Source organism: Mobula hypostoma, chromosome 23, assembly GCF_963921235.1.
Source record: "Mobula hypostoma chromosome 23, sMobHyp1.1, whole genome shotgun sequence".
Classification (NCBI taxonomy): Eukaryota; Metazoa; Chordata; class Chondrichthyes; order Myliobatiformes; family Myliobatidae; genus Mobula; species Mobula hypostoma.
The window spans coordinates 54,772,218-54,792,072 of record NC_086119.1 but is presented as its reverse complement, the minus strand read 5'-3'; the positions used below and the strand labels follow the sequence as shown (position 1 = coordinate 54,792,072).

The 19,855-nt window shown below is 39.6% G+C and overlaps 1 protein-coding gene across 6 annotated transcripts in view; it reads left to right on the top strand.

Annotated features, from left to right (window-relative positions):
- Positions 1–19,855, top strand: part of LOC134336925 (protein CASP-like) — a 621,546-nt gene that overhangs the window by 213,448 nt on the left and 388,243 nt on the right. For all 6 annotated transcript variants that reach the window (XM_063031576.1, XM_063031578.1, XM_063031579.1 and 3 more), the window contains exons 7-8: positions 10,690–10,766; positions 13,212–13,278. In XM_063031576.1, the coding sequence (XP_062887646.1) occupies positions 10,690–10,766; positions 13,212–13,278 (144 nt within the window). The remainder of the gene's footprint in view (positions 1–10,689; positions 10,767–13,211; positions 13,279–19,855) is intronic.

The window sequence follows — 19,855 nt, the reverse complement described above, 5'->3', positions numbered from 1 at the left end:
ACAAGATAAGAAGATGGCACGGAAATTTATTTTTGCAGAGGTTATTGAATTTCTGGAATTCCCTACCCCAGAGTATTATAGAGACAAAATAATTAGATATGTTTAAAATGGTAGTATGTGTATTTTTGAATTGTGAACTGTGGGCCAGTATATGTCAGCCATGATCATATTGAGGGGCCAGGAGGCCTACTTTTTCCTGTTTTCAAGTGTGTTTGTATGTAGCTTCCACATGCTTTGTCAAATAAAATAATGTAATAGATAGGGAGTTATAACATATTTGAGATGGGAGCCATATTCTAGGCTTGTCCATAAACTCCGTTAGTTGATGCTGTTGAAACCTTTTGTGAGGTCCGAAAATACCAGCTGTGGTGGTTAGTACATATCTTGTATTTGGCACTGGGTGAACCCAGGATCTACGGTATCTTTTGATGATAGAATCTACAGATAGAACATAGACCACTACAGTACTGGAAAGGCTATTTAGTCCATTATATTGTATTGATCCTGATACCACCTTACGTTGTGTCTTCTTCCTATGTATCATCCATATCCCTCCATTCCCTTCATATTCATGTGTCTATCTGAAAGCACCTCGAACTCCACCAAAATGTGTGCTTCCACTGCTACTCCTATGAGCCCATATCAAGCACCTACTGTGGTGCTAGAAAGTTTGTGAACCCTGTAGATTTTTCTCTATTTCTGCATAATATAACTTAAAAAGTGATCAGATCTTCACGCAAGACCTGAAACTTGATAAAGAGAACTGAATTAAGTAAGTTACACAAAAACATTATACTTGTTCATTTACTTATTGGGAAGAATGATCCAATATTACAGGTATTTGTTGGAAAAAGTATGTGAACCTCTGGGGTAATGCCTTCTACAAAAACTATTTGGAGTCAGGTATTCCAATCAATGAGATGAGATTTGAGGTGTGGGTTGTAGAGGTGCCCTGCCCTATAAAAAAGACAAAGTTAGGATACTCTTCTCACCAAAAATCTGTTTATGTGCACCATGCCTTGATCAAAACAACTTTCAGAGGACCTGAAATGAATTGTAGAGATCCATGAAGCTGGAAAAGTTTACAAAAACATTTCTGAATGTTCATCAGTACAGCGTAAGAGAAATTGTCTGCAAATGGAGGAAACTCAGTACTGTTGCTCCTCTCCCTAGGAGTGGGCATCCTGCAAAGCTCACACCAGGAGCACAATCTGCAATGCTGAAGGAGGTGAAAAAGACCCTACAGGTAACAGCAAAGGAACTGCAGAGATTTCTAAAACTTGCTGAAGTCTCTGTTCATGTGTCCACTATAAGAAAAACATTAGACAAGAGTGGTATTCGTGGAAGGACACCACGGAGGAAACTATGGCTGTCCAAAAAAAAATTCTGCACATCTCAAGTTTGCAAACTGAATGTTCTACAACACTTCTGGGACAATGCTCTGTGGACAAATAAAACAAAAGTTGAACTTTTTGCCAGAAATGCACACTGCTATGTTTGGAGGAAAAAGGACACTGCACACCAACATCAAAACCTCAGCCCACTGTGAAGCATGGTGGAAGGAGCATCATTGTTTGGGGCTGCTTTGCTGCCTCAGGGCACCGGGAGGCTTGCAATCATTGAGGGAACAAATAATTCAAAAATTGTGTCAAGACATTTTACAGGAGAATGTCAGGGTAGCAGTCTGTCACCTGAAACTTAATAGAAGTTGGATAATACAACAAGACAATGATCTGAAAGACAAGAGTAAATGAAGAACAGAATGGTCTAAAAAGAAGAAATTTTGTGTCTTGGAATGGCCGACTTAAAGTCCTGACCTTAACGCTATAGAAATAATGTGGAAGGACCTGAAGTGAGTAGTTCATGGAAGGAAGCCAATCATCATCCCAGAGTTGCAGCAGTTTTGTGAGGTGGAATGACCGTCAGTCCCTCCAAGCTGCTGTGCAGGACTGATCAATAGTTACTGGAAATGTTTGGTTGAAGTTATTGCTGTACAAGGGGATCACACCAGTTACTGAAAGCAAAGGTTCATATATCTTTTCCAACTAATTTTCCAACTATCTTTTTACTCTTAGTATACTTACAGAATCTCTTAGAATTCTCCTTTACCTTATCTGCCAAGACTATCTCATGGGTCGCCTCCAACCTGATGGCATGAACATTGATTTCTTGAACTTTTGGTAATGTCCCCTCACCATTCCCCATTCCCATTTCCTCTCTCACTTTACCTCCTAACTATCACCTCTCTTTGGTGCTCCTCCCCCTTTTCTTTCTTTCATAGCCTTCTGTCCTCTCCTATCAGATTCTCCCTTCTCTAGCCCTGTACCTCTTTCATCAATCAACTTCCCAACTCTTTACTTCACCCCTCCCCCCACCTCACGGTGACACCTATCACCTCGCGTTTCTTCCTCCCCTCTCGAACTTTCTCACTCTGCTTCATCTTTTTTTATCCAGTCCTGATGAAGGGTCTTGGCCTCAAACGTCCACTGTACTCTTTTTCATAGACGCTGCCTGGCCTGCTGAGTTCCTCCAGCATTTTGTGTGTGTTGCTTGGATTTCCAGCATCTGCAGATTTTCTCTTGTTTGTGATTGGACTATCTCATGTCCTCATTTTTTCCCTTTTCATTGTGCCTTCTTGATTTCTCTTTTAAGTGCACTGCTTCTCAAGGGACTTGCATTATCCCAGCTGCTGTTATTTGCTGATATTTTCCTGACCAGAGCATTAATATCACTCATCAGTCAGTGTTTTCTAATCCTGCTAGCTCTGCCTTTCACTCTAATAGACACTTACTGGCTCCGAACTTTCCCTATTTGGCTTTTAAATTGAGTCTCCCACTTGCCAGGTATGCTGAAATCAACCCTTGCAAATATCTGTCTAATTATGTCAAAATTAGCCCTGGCCTAATTTAGGACGTTAACTTGTGGACCAGTTCTTCCTAGAGATTGGATAAGCTGGAAGAAAAGAAAAGGAGGTGGGGTAGCATTGCTGGTTAGAGAGGAGATTAACGCAATAGAAAGGAAGGATATTAGCCGGGAGGATGTGGAATCGATATGGGTAGAGCTGCATAACACTAAGGGGCAGAAAACGCTGGTGGGAGTTGTGTACAGGTCACCTAACAGTAGTAGTGAGGTTGGGGATGGTATTAAACAGGAAATCAGAAATGCGTGCAATAAAGGAACAGCAGTTATAATGGGTGACTTCAATCTACATATAGATTGGGTGAACCAAATTGGTAAGGGTGCTGAGGAAAAGGATTTCTTGGAATGTATGCGGGATGGTTTTTTGAACCAACATGTCGAGGAACCAACTATTCTGGACTGGGTCTTGAGTAATGAGGAAGGGTTAATTAGCAATCTTGTCATGAGAGGCCCCTTGGGTAAGAGTGGCCATAATATGGTGGAATTCTTCATTAAGATGGAGAGTGACATAGTTAATTCAGAAACAAAGGTTCTGAACTTAAAGAAGGGTAACTTTGAAGGTATGAGACGTGAATTAGCTAAGATAGACTGGCAAATGACACTTAAAGAGTTGACGGTGGATATGCAATGGCAAGCATTTAAAGATCGCATGGATGAACTACAATAATTGTTCATCCCAGTTTGGCAAAAGAATAAATCAGGGGAGGTAGTGCACCCATGGCTGACAAGGGAAATTAGGGATAGTATCAATTCCAAAGAAGAAGCATACAAATTAGCCAGAAAAAGTGGCTCACCTGAGGACTGGAAGAAATTCAGAGTCCAGCAGAGGAAGACAAAGGGCTTAAAAAGGAAAGTTAAAAAAGATTATGAGAGAAAACTGGCAGGGAACATAAAAACTGACTGTAAAAGCTTTTATAGATATGTGAAAAGACAAAGATTGGTTAAGACAAATGTAGGTCCCCTACAGACAGAAAGAGGTGAATTGATGATGGGGAGCAAGGACATGGCAGACCAATTGAATAACTACTTTGGTTCTGTCTTCACTAAGGAGGACATAAATAACCTTCCGGAAATAGTAGGGGACAGAGGGTCCAGTGAGATGGAGGAACTAAGGGAAATACATGTTAGTAGGGAAGTGGTGTTAGGTAGATTGAAGGGATTAAAGGCAGATAAATCCCCAGGGCCAGATGGTCTGCATCCCAGAGTGCTTAAGGAAGTAGCCCAAGAAATAGTGGATGCATTAGTGATAATTTTTCAAAACTCTTTAAATTCTGGACTAGTTCCTGAGGATTGGAGGGTGGCTAATGTAACCCCACTTTTTCAGAAAGGAGGGAGGGAGAAACCGGGGAATTATAGACTGGTTAGCCTAACATCAGTGGTGGGGAAAATGCTAGAGTCAGTTATCAAAGATGTGATAACAGCACATTTGGAAAGCGGTGAAATCATCGGACAAAGTCAGCATGGATTTGTGAAAGGAAAATCATGTCTGACAAATCTCATAGAATTTTTTGAGGATGTAACTAGTAGAGTGGATAGGGGAGAACCAGTGGATGTGGTATATTTGGATTTTCAAAAGGCTTTTGACAAGGTCCCACACAGGGATTAGTGTGCAAACTTAAAGCACACGGTATTGGGGGTAAGGTATTGATGTGGGTGGAGAATTGGTTGGCAGACAGGAAGCCAAGAGTGGTAATAAACGGGATCTTTTCAGAATGGCAGGCAGTGACTAGTGGGGTTCCGCAAGACTCAGTGCTGGGACCCCAGTTGTTTACAATATATATTAATGACTTGGATGAGGGAATTAAATGCAGCATCTCTAAGTTTGCGGATGACACGAAGCTGGGCGGTAGTGTTAGCTGTGAGGAGGATGCTAAGAGGATGCAGGGTGACTTGGATAGGTTAGGTGAGTGGGCAAATTCATGGCAGATGCAAATTAATGTGGATAAATGTGAAGTAAATGTAAATAAATGTAAGAGCAGGGAGGTACTACTGCAGTTGTACAAGGCCTTGGTGAGACCACACCTGGAGTATTGTGTGCAGTTTTGGTCCCCTATTCTGAGGAAAGACATCCTTGCCATAGAGGGAGTACAAAGAAGGTTCACCAGATTGATTCCTGGGATGGCAGGACTTTCATATGATGAAAGACTGGATTGACTAGGCTTATATTCGTTGGAATTTAGATGATTGAGGGGGCATCTTATTGAAACATATAAAATCCTAAAGGGATTGGACAGGCTAGATGCAGGAAGATTGTTCCCGATGTTGGGGAAGTCCAGAACAAGGGGTCACAGTTTGAGGATAAAGGGGAAGCCTTTTAGGACCGAGATGAGGAAAAAGTTCTTCACACAGAGAGTGGTGAATCTGTGGAATTCTCTGCCACAGGAAACAGTTGAGGCCAGTTCATTGGCTATATTTAAGAGGGAGTTAGATATGGCCCTTATGGCCAAAGGGATCAGGGGGTATGGAGGGAAGGCTGGTACAGGGTTCTGAGTTGGATGATCAGCCATGATCATACTGAATGGCGGTGCAGGCTCGAAGGCCCAAATGGCCTACTCGTGCACCTATTTCTATGTTTCTATGAACTGTTCAGTGAAGTGTAGAAGGCTGAGATATACCTAAAAGAGGTATACCATAAAGTCGTGTAGGTCTAGATAAGGTGAATGGTTACAGACTTCCTAAGGGTAAAGAAGATTAAAACAAGAGGACAAGGATTAGAGGTCAGGTGGGAAATATTTAAAGGGACCTTACGGGGCAATTTTTTAAAAGGAGGATGGTGGGTATGTGGAATGAGTTGCCAGAGGGAGGTGATAAATGTGTCTTTGAGTTCATCGAGAAGGCACCTAAAGGGTAGATAAGGGAAGGGTAGTGGATGTTGTCTATTTGGACTTTAGCAAGGCCTTTGACAACGTCCTGTCTGTCTGTTTAGATGGCATTGGATTCAGAAGGATAAAGTGGACTGGGTTCATAAATGGCTCAGTGATAGCAAGAAGCATTGATTATTGAGTGTTGTTTCTCATTTGGAGGTCTGTGTTTAGCGGTGTGCTGAGGGTGCTGGGAACCTTTACTGTTTAAATTTATGAAAATGATTTGGAAATGATTGTGATAGGCATTGTTTGTAAGTTTGCAGATGATAGTACTATAGGTGGTATAGACATTGAAGAAGATTATCAGAAATTTATAGGAAGGATCTTGATCAGTTGGGTAAGTGAGCTGAAGATTGGCAGATCGCTTTCATCCAGCTAAATGTGAGGCATCACATTTTGCGAATCAAAGCAGGGTAGGACTTCTGCAGTGAATGATAGAGCAAGAATATTGTTCGCTAAAAACAGCATGGGGGTAAAAACAGCATAAGATAGACAGGGTGATGCAAGGGCTGGTTGGTATGCTGGGCAATGAGAAAAGGAGTTGTGGAGTTTTTGTTTGATTTTATAGATACAGGCCCTTCCTGGTTAAACACCTGCACCACCCAGCAACCCAACTACTTTTACCCTTGCGTAATCACAGGGCAATTTACAACGAGCAATTAATAGAATCGCACGAATTATTGTGCTACTGTGGTGCCTATGTTGCTGTTATGGAAGTCGTTAGTGAAGCTTCACTTGGAGTATTGTGTATAGTTTTGGTCACCTGATATTAGGAATGATGTTATTAAACCATAAAGAGTGCAGCAAAGATATACCAGGATGTTGCCTGGACTTGGGGGACCTGAGTTAAAAGGACATTTTGCACACACCATGACTTTATTCTCTGCAATGCAGGAGATTCAGAGGTGACCTGGAAGAGCTTTATATGATCATAGAAGCTATAGGCAGGGTGAAAGCACATAGTGTTAGCACACCCCTCCTCCCTGGTTATAAAAGCAGTAGGGCATAGGTTTAAGGTCAGAGGCAAAAGTTTTAAAAGGCACATCAGAAGCAGCTTCTTCACATAGAGGGAGGTGCATATTTGGAATAAACTGCCAGAAGTAGTGTGGAGACAGGCACATTTGCAATATTTAAAAGTTTTCTAGATAAGTACGTGGAGAGAGGATGTTTAGAGGGCTATGAGCCAAACATAGGCATAAGGAACTAGCCCACTTGGCAACATAGTATTGACGAGTTGGGCTAAAGGGTCTGTTGCCATGCTGTCTAAATCTGTAAAATTACATGATGTATAAATAGATTAGCATAGGTAGGTATTGCAGTCGGCATTCTCTTTTCAGATAATAGTAGACCTGTGATGTCTTTTAGTATTTTCTTTCCTTCTGTTTAGTTTGTACCTCATTTGTGTCAGGTAGATTATTGCAAGTTGTAAATAGGCATGAAAATTAGATTGTAAAGCATCGTATTTTGTGCATTATCTGATTCTGTTTTAATGAAAAAGTAAAAGCTCAAGTATCACTGGTAAAAAGTACCATCTGTGGTCCTATCCATCTAGGAGCAAACACTGCCCTTTCAGGCAGCACCCTCACCGTGACTTCAGTCACCTGTCTGTCTCCTTTCCTTCCAGCTGTTTCTGATCGCAGTGTGCTATTGTTGTTTTGCTTGGCCCTTGAACACTTTTAAGTTGGTTACAAAGGCCTTTCACATACTGTGTCAGTCTATCCCTGTAAGCTCCAGGCTCAACACAACTTGTAGTTACCCCGTAGGGGAGTTGTATTGCTTGCCCCATCAATAATTCGTAGGGACTGAGACCCAGCGTGCAGTTCGGGGTTGATCGTAATCTCCTCAGGATTCCTGGTAATACATCAACCCATGTCTTTCCTGTCTCAGCTATAACTTTGGTTAAGGCATTCTTGATTGTTCTGTTCATCCTTTCTACCATAGAACATAGAAATCTACAGCACATTACAGGCCCTTCAGCCCACAATCTTATGCCGACCATGTAACCTACTCTAGAAACTGCCGAATTGCCCTACTGCATAGTCCTCTATTTTTCTAAGCTCCACGTACCTATCTTAATCTCTTAAAAGACCCTATTGTATCCACCTCAACCACCATCGCCAGCAGTGCATTCCACGCACTCACCACTCTCTATGTAAAAAACTTACCCCTGACATCCCCTCTGAAACTACTTCCAAGCACTTAAAACTATGTGTTAGCCATATCAGCCCTGGAAAAAAGCATAGCCACCCACACGATCAGTCTCTCTCAACACCTTATACACCTCTATCAGGTTACCTCTCATCCTCTATTGCTCCAAGGAGAAAAGGCAAAGCTCACTCAACCCATTCTTATAAGGTATTCCTGAACAGTGAGGTTGGTTGGGTACGTGGAGCTGTTGTCGAGTCCCTAACAGTCTGCACATTTCCCTCATCTCTTTCCCTCTGAAATGTGTTCCCTGATCTGAGTCCAACTGAACTGGGATTCCCCACCTTCGGAGGATTTCCTGAACTAGAATCCATGCAGCAGTACTGGCGGTACAGTCCCTTGTTGGGAAAGCCTCTACCTACCGGGTGAAGTGATCCATAATTACTGGACAGAAGCTTTCCCCTGTGCAACTGGATGTTTTCCCAGGGTCCCCTTGGCTGTGGCTGATTTGCCAGCCGTAGCTTTATGCCCTTACTAGGGTTATGCTGGACACAAATAATGCAACGTTGGCAGAATTTCTCAACATCCTTGCCCATCCCTGGCCATCACCAGTCCTGCTGGAGGGTTGTGATCATGCTCGACCTTCCCTGATGAATCACCCCATGGTATAACTTCAGTAGTACCTACCTAATGTAGAGTGGGGCCTCCATGACTCCTTCCTCCCCGTGTGTCCAGCTCCCATCTGCTCTCTTCTTTGCTCCCTTTCTCCTCCACTTCTCCTTCTCTTCTGCTTCCACCTCTTCACAGAGTTTTACTAAACAGACTTCCGTCGTTTCTTCTTGCACACTTGCAATTTCCACTGCCTCTTGTTTCTCTGCTGCCTTCTTCGCAGTGATATCTGCCTCCTCATTTCCTTTCTGCTGCTTACTGTCCCTTTTCTGGTGAGCTTTAACTTTAATTACTGCCACCTCTGTTGGTATTTAGGAGCTTTACAATCTTAGGTAATGTATATTGTATGAATTGTCCCATCATTACAATTGGTTCACTTATTCGCACTGCCGGTGCTGGGCAGTCTAAAGCTGCAATGCAACAAGGAAGTCCTACTGTCTGTTTCTTTGAATAATATGCCACTAGCTTTCTTGTGTCTCCATGGTCTTGCACTACTACTGCTTTGGTACGGTATAGGTGAAAGGGGCGAGCCACATCTGGTAATCCTAGCGCGGGTGCAGAGACCAGGGTTTTTGTGATATCTATAAAAGCCTTTTCCTCATCTTACTTCCTCCAGAAGGGACTTCTCTCATTTAATCAAAGCCTGAATCAGGACCACTAGTACTGAGAATGGTGGTATGAAATTACGGCCATAATGGAATAGACCCATAACCTTCCTTAACCTTACGTCTTCTGGGCGGGGTATGAATCTGATTGCCGAATGCCTGTGATCTGACATGTCCTTCCTCTCCTGGCAAATGGTGTAGCCTAGGTATTGTATGGCTTGCTTTCCTATCTGAACCTTGTGTGGACTGATTTTAAGCCCCTTGTCTTGCAGTATCTCTAAAACGCTGGCTATCACCCTTAAATGACCTGCTTCTTCTTCCGAAGCAATTAGTAGATCGTCTGCATATTATAAGCTGGTCGACCCGTACGACATTAGATTGAGCTTTTCCAAAGACTGTGCCAATACCTTATTAAAAACGGATGGACTAATGTGGAATCCCTGCGGGGAACCTGGCCCATGTATATTGCTGCCCACCTAAGGTGAAGGCAAATCGGACGTGGGATTCAGGTGCTAAGGGGAGGCTCCAAAATCCATTAGCGATAAACAAGACTGAAAAAACTTTATGTTCTGGAGACAGGCCATTCAAGATTGTTGGAGGGCTCGCCACTATGGGATGCAAACTCGGCATGGTCTTAAGGGTGGTATAGTCTGTTGCTGTTGTCTGTTGGGCTTCTTTACTGGCCATGTAGTGAGTTAGTGGTTGCCTCAGTCTCTCTGAGTATCCCCAGGTTTTTTAGTTCTTTCACTTCACCCTGAATAGTTGTCAATGCGTCAGTTTTTATAGGGTACTGTTTACGGGTTCATACAGGCTCTCCTCTATCTTTAACTGAGTTTATCTTTACTTGACCACAGGCTTGCTTGTGTCTACCCCATACTGCCATACTGCTGGGAAATGCTGGCTCCAGTCTCTGATGATCGGGGCAGCTGCAAATTAAATTCACAATACATATTCAGATGTGAAGACTGGTAGCCAGAGTTAATTGCTAAATGTATATGTCCAAAACATAAAAATCGCTCTTAATGTTGTCACGCTGCTGGTGCGAACATAACGTGCCCACAATTCATGTTAGAATGTGAGATCGGGGTGGAAGTTTATGGCAAAGGTAATAAAATTGATGACTCTGCACGGGTGCGGGAATCAGCACCAATGCAGTCATCAGTGTAATGGAGAAAGAGTTGGGTGTGGTACCTGAGAAGGTTTGGGACTATTCCAATCTTCTCAGTACCACTCCCCAAAGCCCTGTCCTGATGTAGGGTTTTGACCCAAAACTTTGACAGTTCTTTTCTCCCCGTTGACAAATCGTAGTCATTGGCAAAAAGCTGTATTAAAAAGTTCAAATGAGTTTTTCATTAATGACAGAACAGAAGAGAATCTTAATGTAACATCATGCCTGGATGCAGTCATATGTTTTCACAGATGTTTGCTGCTGAAATTATTCTCATTATGAAATCTGTCTTGACATTTCTGTTTAATATATTTTGCAGAAAACTACAGGAGACTCAGACATCCTTGGCCTCAAAATTTGAGGAAGCTGATCATAAAGTTCAGGCATTACAGACAGGTAACAGATTGACTTTGATGATGTAGTTTCAGGACTTCGAGTGACTCATTATTTTCATTATTCTCATTGTGTTAGATTATTTCCAAGTTAACGAACGATATACAATTGTTTAAAAATTAATGCAATATTTAATTTCTTTGAAATTAATGATAATGATTGACAAATCAGATGAAACTAGTCCTTCACAAGTATGTGACATTGAAGATAGTAACATAGGTTTGTTGAATCAAGACCATAGAAACGCAAAATGCAAAAGCAAGGAAGTTATTTTGGGTAAAGCTGGGCCTAGATCAGAAAGGAAGGCAAAGCATTGAAAAAGCTGTCATGAGGAAGTAAGGAATTACAGGCGTTATAAGGAAATGAATTGCATTCCTTAAATATGGAATGAATACACTTCATTATCAACTTGCGTGAGAGAATCATATGTACCTGAAAGTTTACTGGATTGGAAGGGAAGATTAAAGGTGTAGAACAAACTGGATCCTAAGATGTGTCTCTTGTTTGGTTTATTGGCTGATATAAATTCCCCTTGTGGTGTAAGTGAGTGAAAGAATAAAGGAATTTTAACGGGATTGTGGAGAGATTATTGTTACCGTGTCGTTGATGATCAGCATGGTCTAGATGGGTCAAAGGCCCTTTTTCGGTTCTCTTATAATTTTCAGAATAAATAAAATATTTCTTCTGTGTTTCACTTGGCTATTTCTCTATTAATTGTTGAATAATTGAACCTGTATTGATAAACTGTGTTGTTTTAACATTAAAAGCTGCATTTAAATTTAGATGTTGGTTGATGCCATATACTTCCTGAAGTGGACTGAGATTTATCTTTGACATTAAGAGGTGATCTTACGTGCTAAGATTTTGGACATGAACTGATTGTTAGCAGAGTTCACTGTGCATATCAATCCATGATAAAGAGCTCATTCCATGCTTAGAAGCATTGGTGTGAGACATGGGAGAGAGAAGTACTCTTATGCACGAAGGCTGTTTTCAGGGTAGGGCCCTTATTACATAGAGAGAGGTTCTTTCAGTGCTTAACCTTCTACATTACAATTTGGTGGTGGTAGTGGTGCCATTATCTATATCTAGATGGGAACATGAATCATCAAAGCATAAAAGGCTTATAGACCAAGTGTGGGTAAATGGGATTAGTATATTGAGGTACATAATGGTCAGCCCAAAGCCTTCTTCTGTACTGTTTCACTCAGTGAATTGACATTAGGATCCTAAGATGGACTACAGTAATTCTATTCCAGTTCATGTACATCCTGAACTTGTCAGAACTAAAATCATAAGTGTGACGCCTAGACTCAGCTTTATTGTTATATTTTAAATCAAAGATAAATTATTTGAGAATTAGGCATGAAATTTTTAATAAATCTGATGTTTTATTTTACTTTATTTAATCTTTTAAGGTATCAGGAAGGTTTGATGAGTACAATGTGCTCAATGTCTAAATTGATTTATAGTAAAATTAACCCCAGCTGGAAGCAAAGGGTAATGGTTGGTAGGTATTCTAGTGATTGGAAGGCTATTGCATGGAATACTACACAAAGTGCAGTGCTGTATTTTACTTTTTGTATATATTTATAGGGGCATGATAGTTTTGTAGAACATACGCAGAGTCACAGACTAAAGTTTGCAGATGAGACACAAGTTGGCATGAGGTTGAGAATGTAAAGTAATATTGTAGACAGCAGGTGGATATAAATGGTTAATTGGACAGATAACGTGGCAAATGAATTAATCTTGATTTGTGAAGTACTGATTTGGTCAGGTACAGTACAGTAAGGGAATATACAACAGACAGGAGACACAAAAGTTTCGAGGAACAGGTGAAGCATACATATGTAGATCCTATACTTAATTGAACTTCATGACATTTTGAGGAGCCTAAGTTAAATGAAGCTTATTTCCCTTACCATGAGTCAGAAACTGGTGCTAGGATTTAATATAATTATCAGAAGGATCAGAGGGAAGATAAGAAATATTTCCAACTAGAGAGTGGTGGAAGATGGAACTCTGCCTGAAAGGTTTGCAGTGGCAGAAACCCCATCATTCACAATAAGGAGTTTTCAGTGTGCAGCTGGAGAATCATGACCTGTTGTATTGTGGGCAGTTTTGGGAAGATGGGATTCAACCTGTTAGCGCTTTTGTTGCCTGGCACAAAAACACTGGCCAAAGAATCCCCTGTACATTGATTTTTCTATCATTCTGCCTAGTTATTGCAGTTTGTACCTGGATATTCAGTTCACCTGCACAGAGCCTTCTCCCTAAATTTACTAATTACTTATATTACACGTTCCTGTAGGAAAAGTGCAGTGGAAGCATTTGACTTTAAACAACTCTTATTTTATTAATGATGTATCTGCAAAGTCTGTTGAGAAATACTCATTGAACAACTGCAATCATTGATCCTCTTGGAACTATTCCTTTCTTTTGCAGCCTTGGAATCAACACAGACTGAATTATTTGATTTGAAAACAAAGTATGATGAAGAATCAACTGCCAAGTAAGTTTCATGAATTACAAAGGAGTAAGCTATTGATGATAATGTGCTGTTGAGATGCAGAAGCATTGCCTGCAGCTGCATCCCACCCAGGACTCAGTTCTTAAGATAACAGTGGATTAACTTAATCAAGGTAGTTTTTTGTTTTACTGTCTCCAACCTGATCTTATTTGGAAAAAGTCAGTTATGAAATCTTGGACAGTTTTACTATGCCATTTTCTAATTCTGAATCATATATTTGCTCTATTTTTAAGTGAACTTCATTGTAATAGTTGAAAATTCTCATGAGTTTTATTTTTTATTTTTATCCAGTTCCTGGCAAGATCAGCTTTTGTTTGTTATACTTAATTTCTGTTGATAAGGTCTGTGAGCTCTCTTCTTGATTCTCTGCTGTCCATCGGGTTAGATACTCCAAGTGTTGTTGGATTGGGGGTTCTAGCATTGAAGCAACAGTAATATATTCCCATATACTGACTTCAGTGATGGTGGGAACTTCAAGAAGAATTTGAGATCAATTAGCCATGTGCGATTTTTGATGGAAGTTGTTTACAAGTATGCTCTGTTAGATTTAATCTGTATTCCTGGTATTAATCGGGTACATATTCTTCTTACAATAAATGGAGGATAATGTAAGAAAAATGTGATGCATGGCTAGGATCATTGATTCATAATTAGCAATTCATTTAACTTCTGTTTTCGTGTGTGGGTTTTGCTAATACCTATTTTATTTGTCCATAAAGACTGTAAATGAATGGCTGTGATTGTTTGCATGTTAATTATGTTTTTTGTGTGTTATGCTTTGTTTGCGTGAAGTAGATTGGAAGGAACTGTATGGTACTTGGTTATGATGGTCAGGAGGTATTTGTGGATTATAACAGCAGCTGCATGGTGAGATGCATGACTTGCAGGTGATTCTGTGGAATTGCAAGGTTTTTGAGAAAAATGATAGTAAAGAATGATCGAGTGGAAAATTTGAGTGGTTTACTTTGTTATTTTACAGCAAATTAAATGAGTTGATTGCAGTAGGTACTGAGGTTAGGAAGAGGAAAAATAGATGGGAAACCAACTCTTTGGAAAATTTGACAGGAAATTATGTTTGGGATACGTGTGGACAGGAGTGGTGTAAAAAACCTAAAATTCGTATCAGAATTTGTTGTTTTGAAGTTGATCCATTTGCTTGATCCTGAACAATTAGATCAAAATAGAAAAGGAAAACTTTTCACTGTGAAAACTGATTTACCTAAGATTTTATAAGTTTTAAAGCAGAAAAATACTTCTTTTTGTTTCCTTTTCTCCAATTTACTCAGAAGTGAGGCATATGCAATGTAATTTGGCAATCAAAAAGAAATTGTCTCCTCGTTACAAAGTTATTCAATGTATTTTGGAATCATTAGTATGCAACAATAGGGACGCTTGCACAAACACAGTCCATTTGCTCACTGTACAAAATTTCCTCAGCCAGCTGAATAGCTTGAGGTCAAGATGTAAACTTCATTACTCTGAGAGTGATGAAAGCTTGCATGTAAAACATGAGCTCCTCAAGCACACACAAAAGATAACTTTAGTGGTAAGATTGATCACATTTTGTGAATAACGTAACTGGTAATTAACTTAACATGTTTTAATAATTATAGTTTTAGTTAAGCAGCATTAAATAATTGAAACAAATGCAGAGGATATTTTCTTGAAGTGAAATAAATGAGTTATTGATTGACCAATGTGAAAAATTCTAATGCATTGATTTTAATAATATTGATTATACTTAAGTGCACTATTCCTTCTAAGCTGTGCAGTAACAAATGCTTGTGTGCACATAGCCTTTGTTGCTGTGCAGCTGGGATTTTCTTTTATATTTTTATAATTGTGAAGTACTCAGCTTGTTACGTGTTTTATTATTTATTTATTACTTTTATTATGTGTTTATAAAGGTACCTCAACCTTTGAGACATTTTAGAGCTTCAATGTATTTGTATTGTCAGTGTTTCAAGTTACAACACTTACAACTTGTAACATTAAACACAGAATAGAAGTTGGTAGATCATTGTTAGTTAACCGCTGGCCCATCAAACACTGACGTTGTCTCATCAAAACATTTTACTTTTGCCATTGTGCTCGCAGTTGTTTTGACTGCGTGACGTAGTTTACTTGTGTTGTGGGTTGTGGTTTATGTTTTTTTGATGTGAAAAATTTTATAGTATGACTTTTTTGGTAAGTATCTTTCAGAAAAATTATAGTCTATAATAAGAATTTTTTATTAAAAATTTTTGAGAAGGTAAAATTTGTTTCTATAAAATCGTTTGCATGACTGTGGTTATTTTATTAGTATTCTTAAATTATAATAATAATTATTTTTAGTATCCTATGGATGTTGAAAATAAAAACAAAAGAAGAGTTAAATGCTTTGAAGAACAAAGCTTGTATAAAATTTAAGGTAGAATGACCCTTGCAGCTCATAGATACTAAACTACCAGCTTCACATCAATATCAAAACATAAAAATTGGCAATATTTTTACATATCAGGATACTGGCGATATTGTATGCACTATTTGTGTGGAAGTGAAAAATTGGGGATAAATTCAGTTCCGCACAAAATTGGAAGAATGGAAGTCAGCTTATTTAAAATGACATCATAACCAGAGGATTCATATATATGCAGTTATCAAGTTATGCAGCCCGAAGAAATGTGGAATTTTGTGCATGTTAACTGAAACTTCAAGAGAGCATGAGGCAAGAGTGACACAAGATATGCAAAAGATGTCTAATTCTGATAGTCAAAGGGGTAATTAACAGCATTATCTTAGCAATTAAAATGAATGCTTCTATGTATTCTGTGTAAGAATTTCATGCACATATGACCAAATATATAAATATACCAGAGAGTTGGCGCAGCAGAACAATGCATTTGAATTTGTTGCACGTATCAGTGTTGTGCTTCAGAAACAGATAATGGAAGAACTGCGGACATTTGCTTTCCATACAGTAATTGCTGACAAAAGTACAGACATTTTTTTTCAGAGAAAATGTTAATTTTGGAAAATTTTGAAATTCGCTGCATGTGAGGGTATCACTATTGTTGAAGCAATAAAATATTATGTCAACAATAATCTTGATACTCAAAAGATGGTATGTTTATGTCAGAGGGAACCAGTGTTATGCTTGGAAAGAATAATGGGGTGCCAGCAATCCTTTAAGAAATAAAGCATCTGTGAGAGCAACTTTGGGGTGCACACAGAGAAGACCTGGGAAAAACCATCAATTGAGCACTCATTCGAACAATGTATACAATGTTCAGAAGGTTTTTGATTAAAAAGGAAAAGCTGGAAGAATTAGCTAATATTACAGAGTGTGATGTTGTATCGCTTAGACCACTAGACAAAGTAAGGTGGCTGTCAGGACACGTTGTTACTGCTTTAATGAGGAACTGCGAAGTTTTGATTCAGTAATGCAAAGAGCAAGTTAATGAATGTCACAATTCAATCAGCAACTATTGCCTGAAGATTTTGACCAATCCACAATATAGAGTATTAACTGTCCTTAATGATGTTTTGGAAGATCTGGCATGTCTTTGTAAATACCTTCAGAAAAGCTGTTTGAATACAATTGAGGTACTGCAGTATGCAAAGCAAAAATTAACGAGATACAGTTACAGTATCTTGGTGATACCGTTTATTTAAGTGACAAAGTGAAAGATATGCTTACAATTATAGTTCTGACATTGATATTACATCTATCATTCGAATCATTCAACGTGTGTGTAATCACTTGGATAATAGATTTCCTGACGATGAGTCAAGAGAATGGCAAACTTTTGACCCTGTTGCTATTGCAAATGCAACCAATTTTGAATTTAGAAAAGAGAATTTGGAAAACTCAGCTACTCAGCTGCTAATACGAGCTACAATAGAAGTGTTGCCTCGAAAATATCGCAGCAATACTGTGATTTCAAATTTGTTGTTTCTGAGAAAGCCATGACTAGTTCAATTAAGGTGTTCACTGATATGTTGAACTATGTTCTTAGAAATGACGAATTGGAAGAACTGTCAATTCTTGTTGACATTGTTGGAACATTAGGGTTCTTCTATTGCTGACTGCGAACATGGATTCAGTCTTATGAATTCAATCAAATCTAAATACAGAAGCAGAATAGAAGTGGAACATTTGGATGATCTGATGAGGATTAAGTCATTCCTGGACAATGGATTTGTAATAAGGACATGAGAAAATGTTTGCAAAGTGTGAAAGATTTTCTTTGTACTGTATTTCATTATACACTTCAATTAATAAATAAAACCAAAAGTATGCAGTTTTTAAATTGTCATTCTAAATATTCATAGTATGCATATTACAAAGAAAACATGTAAACTGCCGCACAGTTTACAGGCTATGTAAAAATATGAGAGCAATAGTTGGTCCGCGCAGTTGTAAAATATATGAAAGGGATCGTTGCTTCAATATGACAATGTGTGGCAAGTATTAGTCTTTCCATTGCCTACTCATGACTGTTTGGCGATCCTCATGATACTTTGCAGGCCATCCTGATTTGTGATGATTAACTATTATGATAAATAGGTTTGAGCTACATGATGTTATTTATAACCACAGTAGTACTCTTGGCTTTATTTCTTGTTCATATACTGATGATGCTACATTGATTGGCGTAATCTCAGATAGTAATGAGACAGCCTACAGAGAAGTCATCACCTTGAAAGAGTGGTTTGAAGAAAACAACCTCTCCCTCAATGTCGCAACAACAAAGGAGCTGGTTGTGGACTGCAGGAGGAATGTAACCCCTATAGACATCAATGATTTTGGGGATGAGAGGGTGAACAGCTTTAAGTTCCTCGGCATACACATCACCGAGGATATAATGTTGTCTGTGCATACTGGCTGTGTGGTGAAAAAAGCATAATAGTGCCTCTTTCACCTCAGATGGATAAATAGGTTTGAGCTACATGAAGTTTGGTATGGGTCCCCAAATCATAAGGACTTTCTACAGGGACACAGTTGAGAACATCCTGACTGGCTGCATCACTGCCTGGTATGGGAACTGTACTTCGCTCAATTGCAGGACTCTGCAGAGAGTGGTGCGGACAGCCTAGCGCATCTGTAGATGTGAACTTCCCACTATTCAGGACATTTACAAAGACAGGATCATTGAGGACCTGAGTCACCCCAGCCACAAAATGTTCCAGCTGCTACCATCCAGGAAACGGCAGCATAAAAACAACAGGCTGTGGGACAGCTTCTTCCACCAGGCCATCAGACTGATTAATTCACGCTGATACAACTGTACTTCTATACTATATCGACTGTTCTGTTGTACATAATGTTTATTAGTTTAGACAGAGACATAACATAAAGATTTTTACTGCTCATGTATGTGAAGGATGTAAGAAATAAGGTCAATTCAATTTAATTCGATTATTTGCTGCGCCTACATGCATGCATGGAGCAAAACTGTTCCAAGGATGTCCTTCAATGTCCAGGTAACAAATGCAACCCTCAGATCTCAACCTGAATCCTCATTAATGGTAAAACTCAGTGTGTGCTTCAGACAGGTGGTAAGAGGAAATCTGTTACTATTCAATGATGGCCTGTTGACCCTAGATATATTCACCATGAAAGAAGTGAAGGTAAATGAATCAAATCATTATGGCTCCAGATGGATTAATATTTTGATGGGCTTGTGCCTTTAAGATCAAACTATGAATAAGATCAAGATGAAAGTTCTAATGGGGGTGAGTGTTGCGGGATGTACTGATACATCATAAGTATCTCTCCACAGTAGCAACATTTGCATCATTACTGAATGCTCGATGCTTGAACAATTGACCATTTAAATTCATATGGTTGATTGAACTATCATTCTAAGTTGAACTCACTAGATAAAAGTAAACGGTAAATATGCATCAACAGTACAAAATGCTGGATGTATTCAACCGGTCAGGGAGTAGCTGTAAAGGGGAATGAACAGTCGCTGTTTTGAATCGAGTCCCTTGATCTGAAGTGAAAGAAAGAAGTCAGATAGCCAGTATAAAGAGGTGGAGGGAAGGTGGATCTAGGTGGGGTGAAAGGCAGATGGGGGGGGGTGGAAAAGAGTGGGAATGATGTATGAAACTGAGAGATGATAGGCAGAAGTGAAAGGGATGAAGATGATAGGTTGAGCATGGTGGAGCATGAATAAAAGGAAGGTAGTGTGTGATGATGGTTCGATGGAGAGAGTAAGGTAGTGGAGGGCAAAGAGGAGGTGATGAAGTCAGGAGGAGAGAAAATAAAAATAGACAACAGGCAGGGAGGGGGCTAATAGGAAGTTTGAGAATTCGTTGTTCTTGCTGCCGAGCTGGATTCTGCTCAGACGGAATATAATGTGTTTTTCCTCTAATTTGTATTTAGCCTCAACTTAGCAGTGAGAGTGATAGGCAGCCATGTCATGTGGGAATGAGGAAGTCAGAATGGTGTTAAACTCTCATGAGAGCTTTCCATCTTGCTTTACCAGGCCTATGTAATGACTGTTGCCCTGCGGGTGGAAGACTGCTCTCTCTCTCATGATGTCAATGCTGGGCAAGCGCTTGAGCTCTT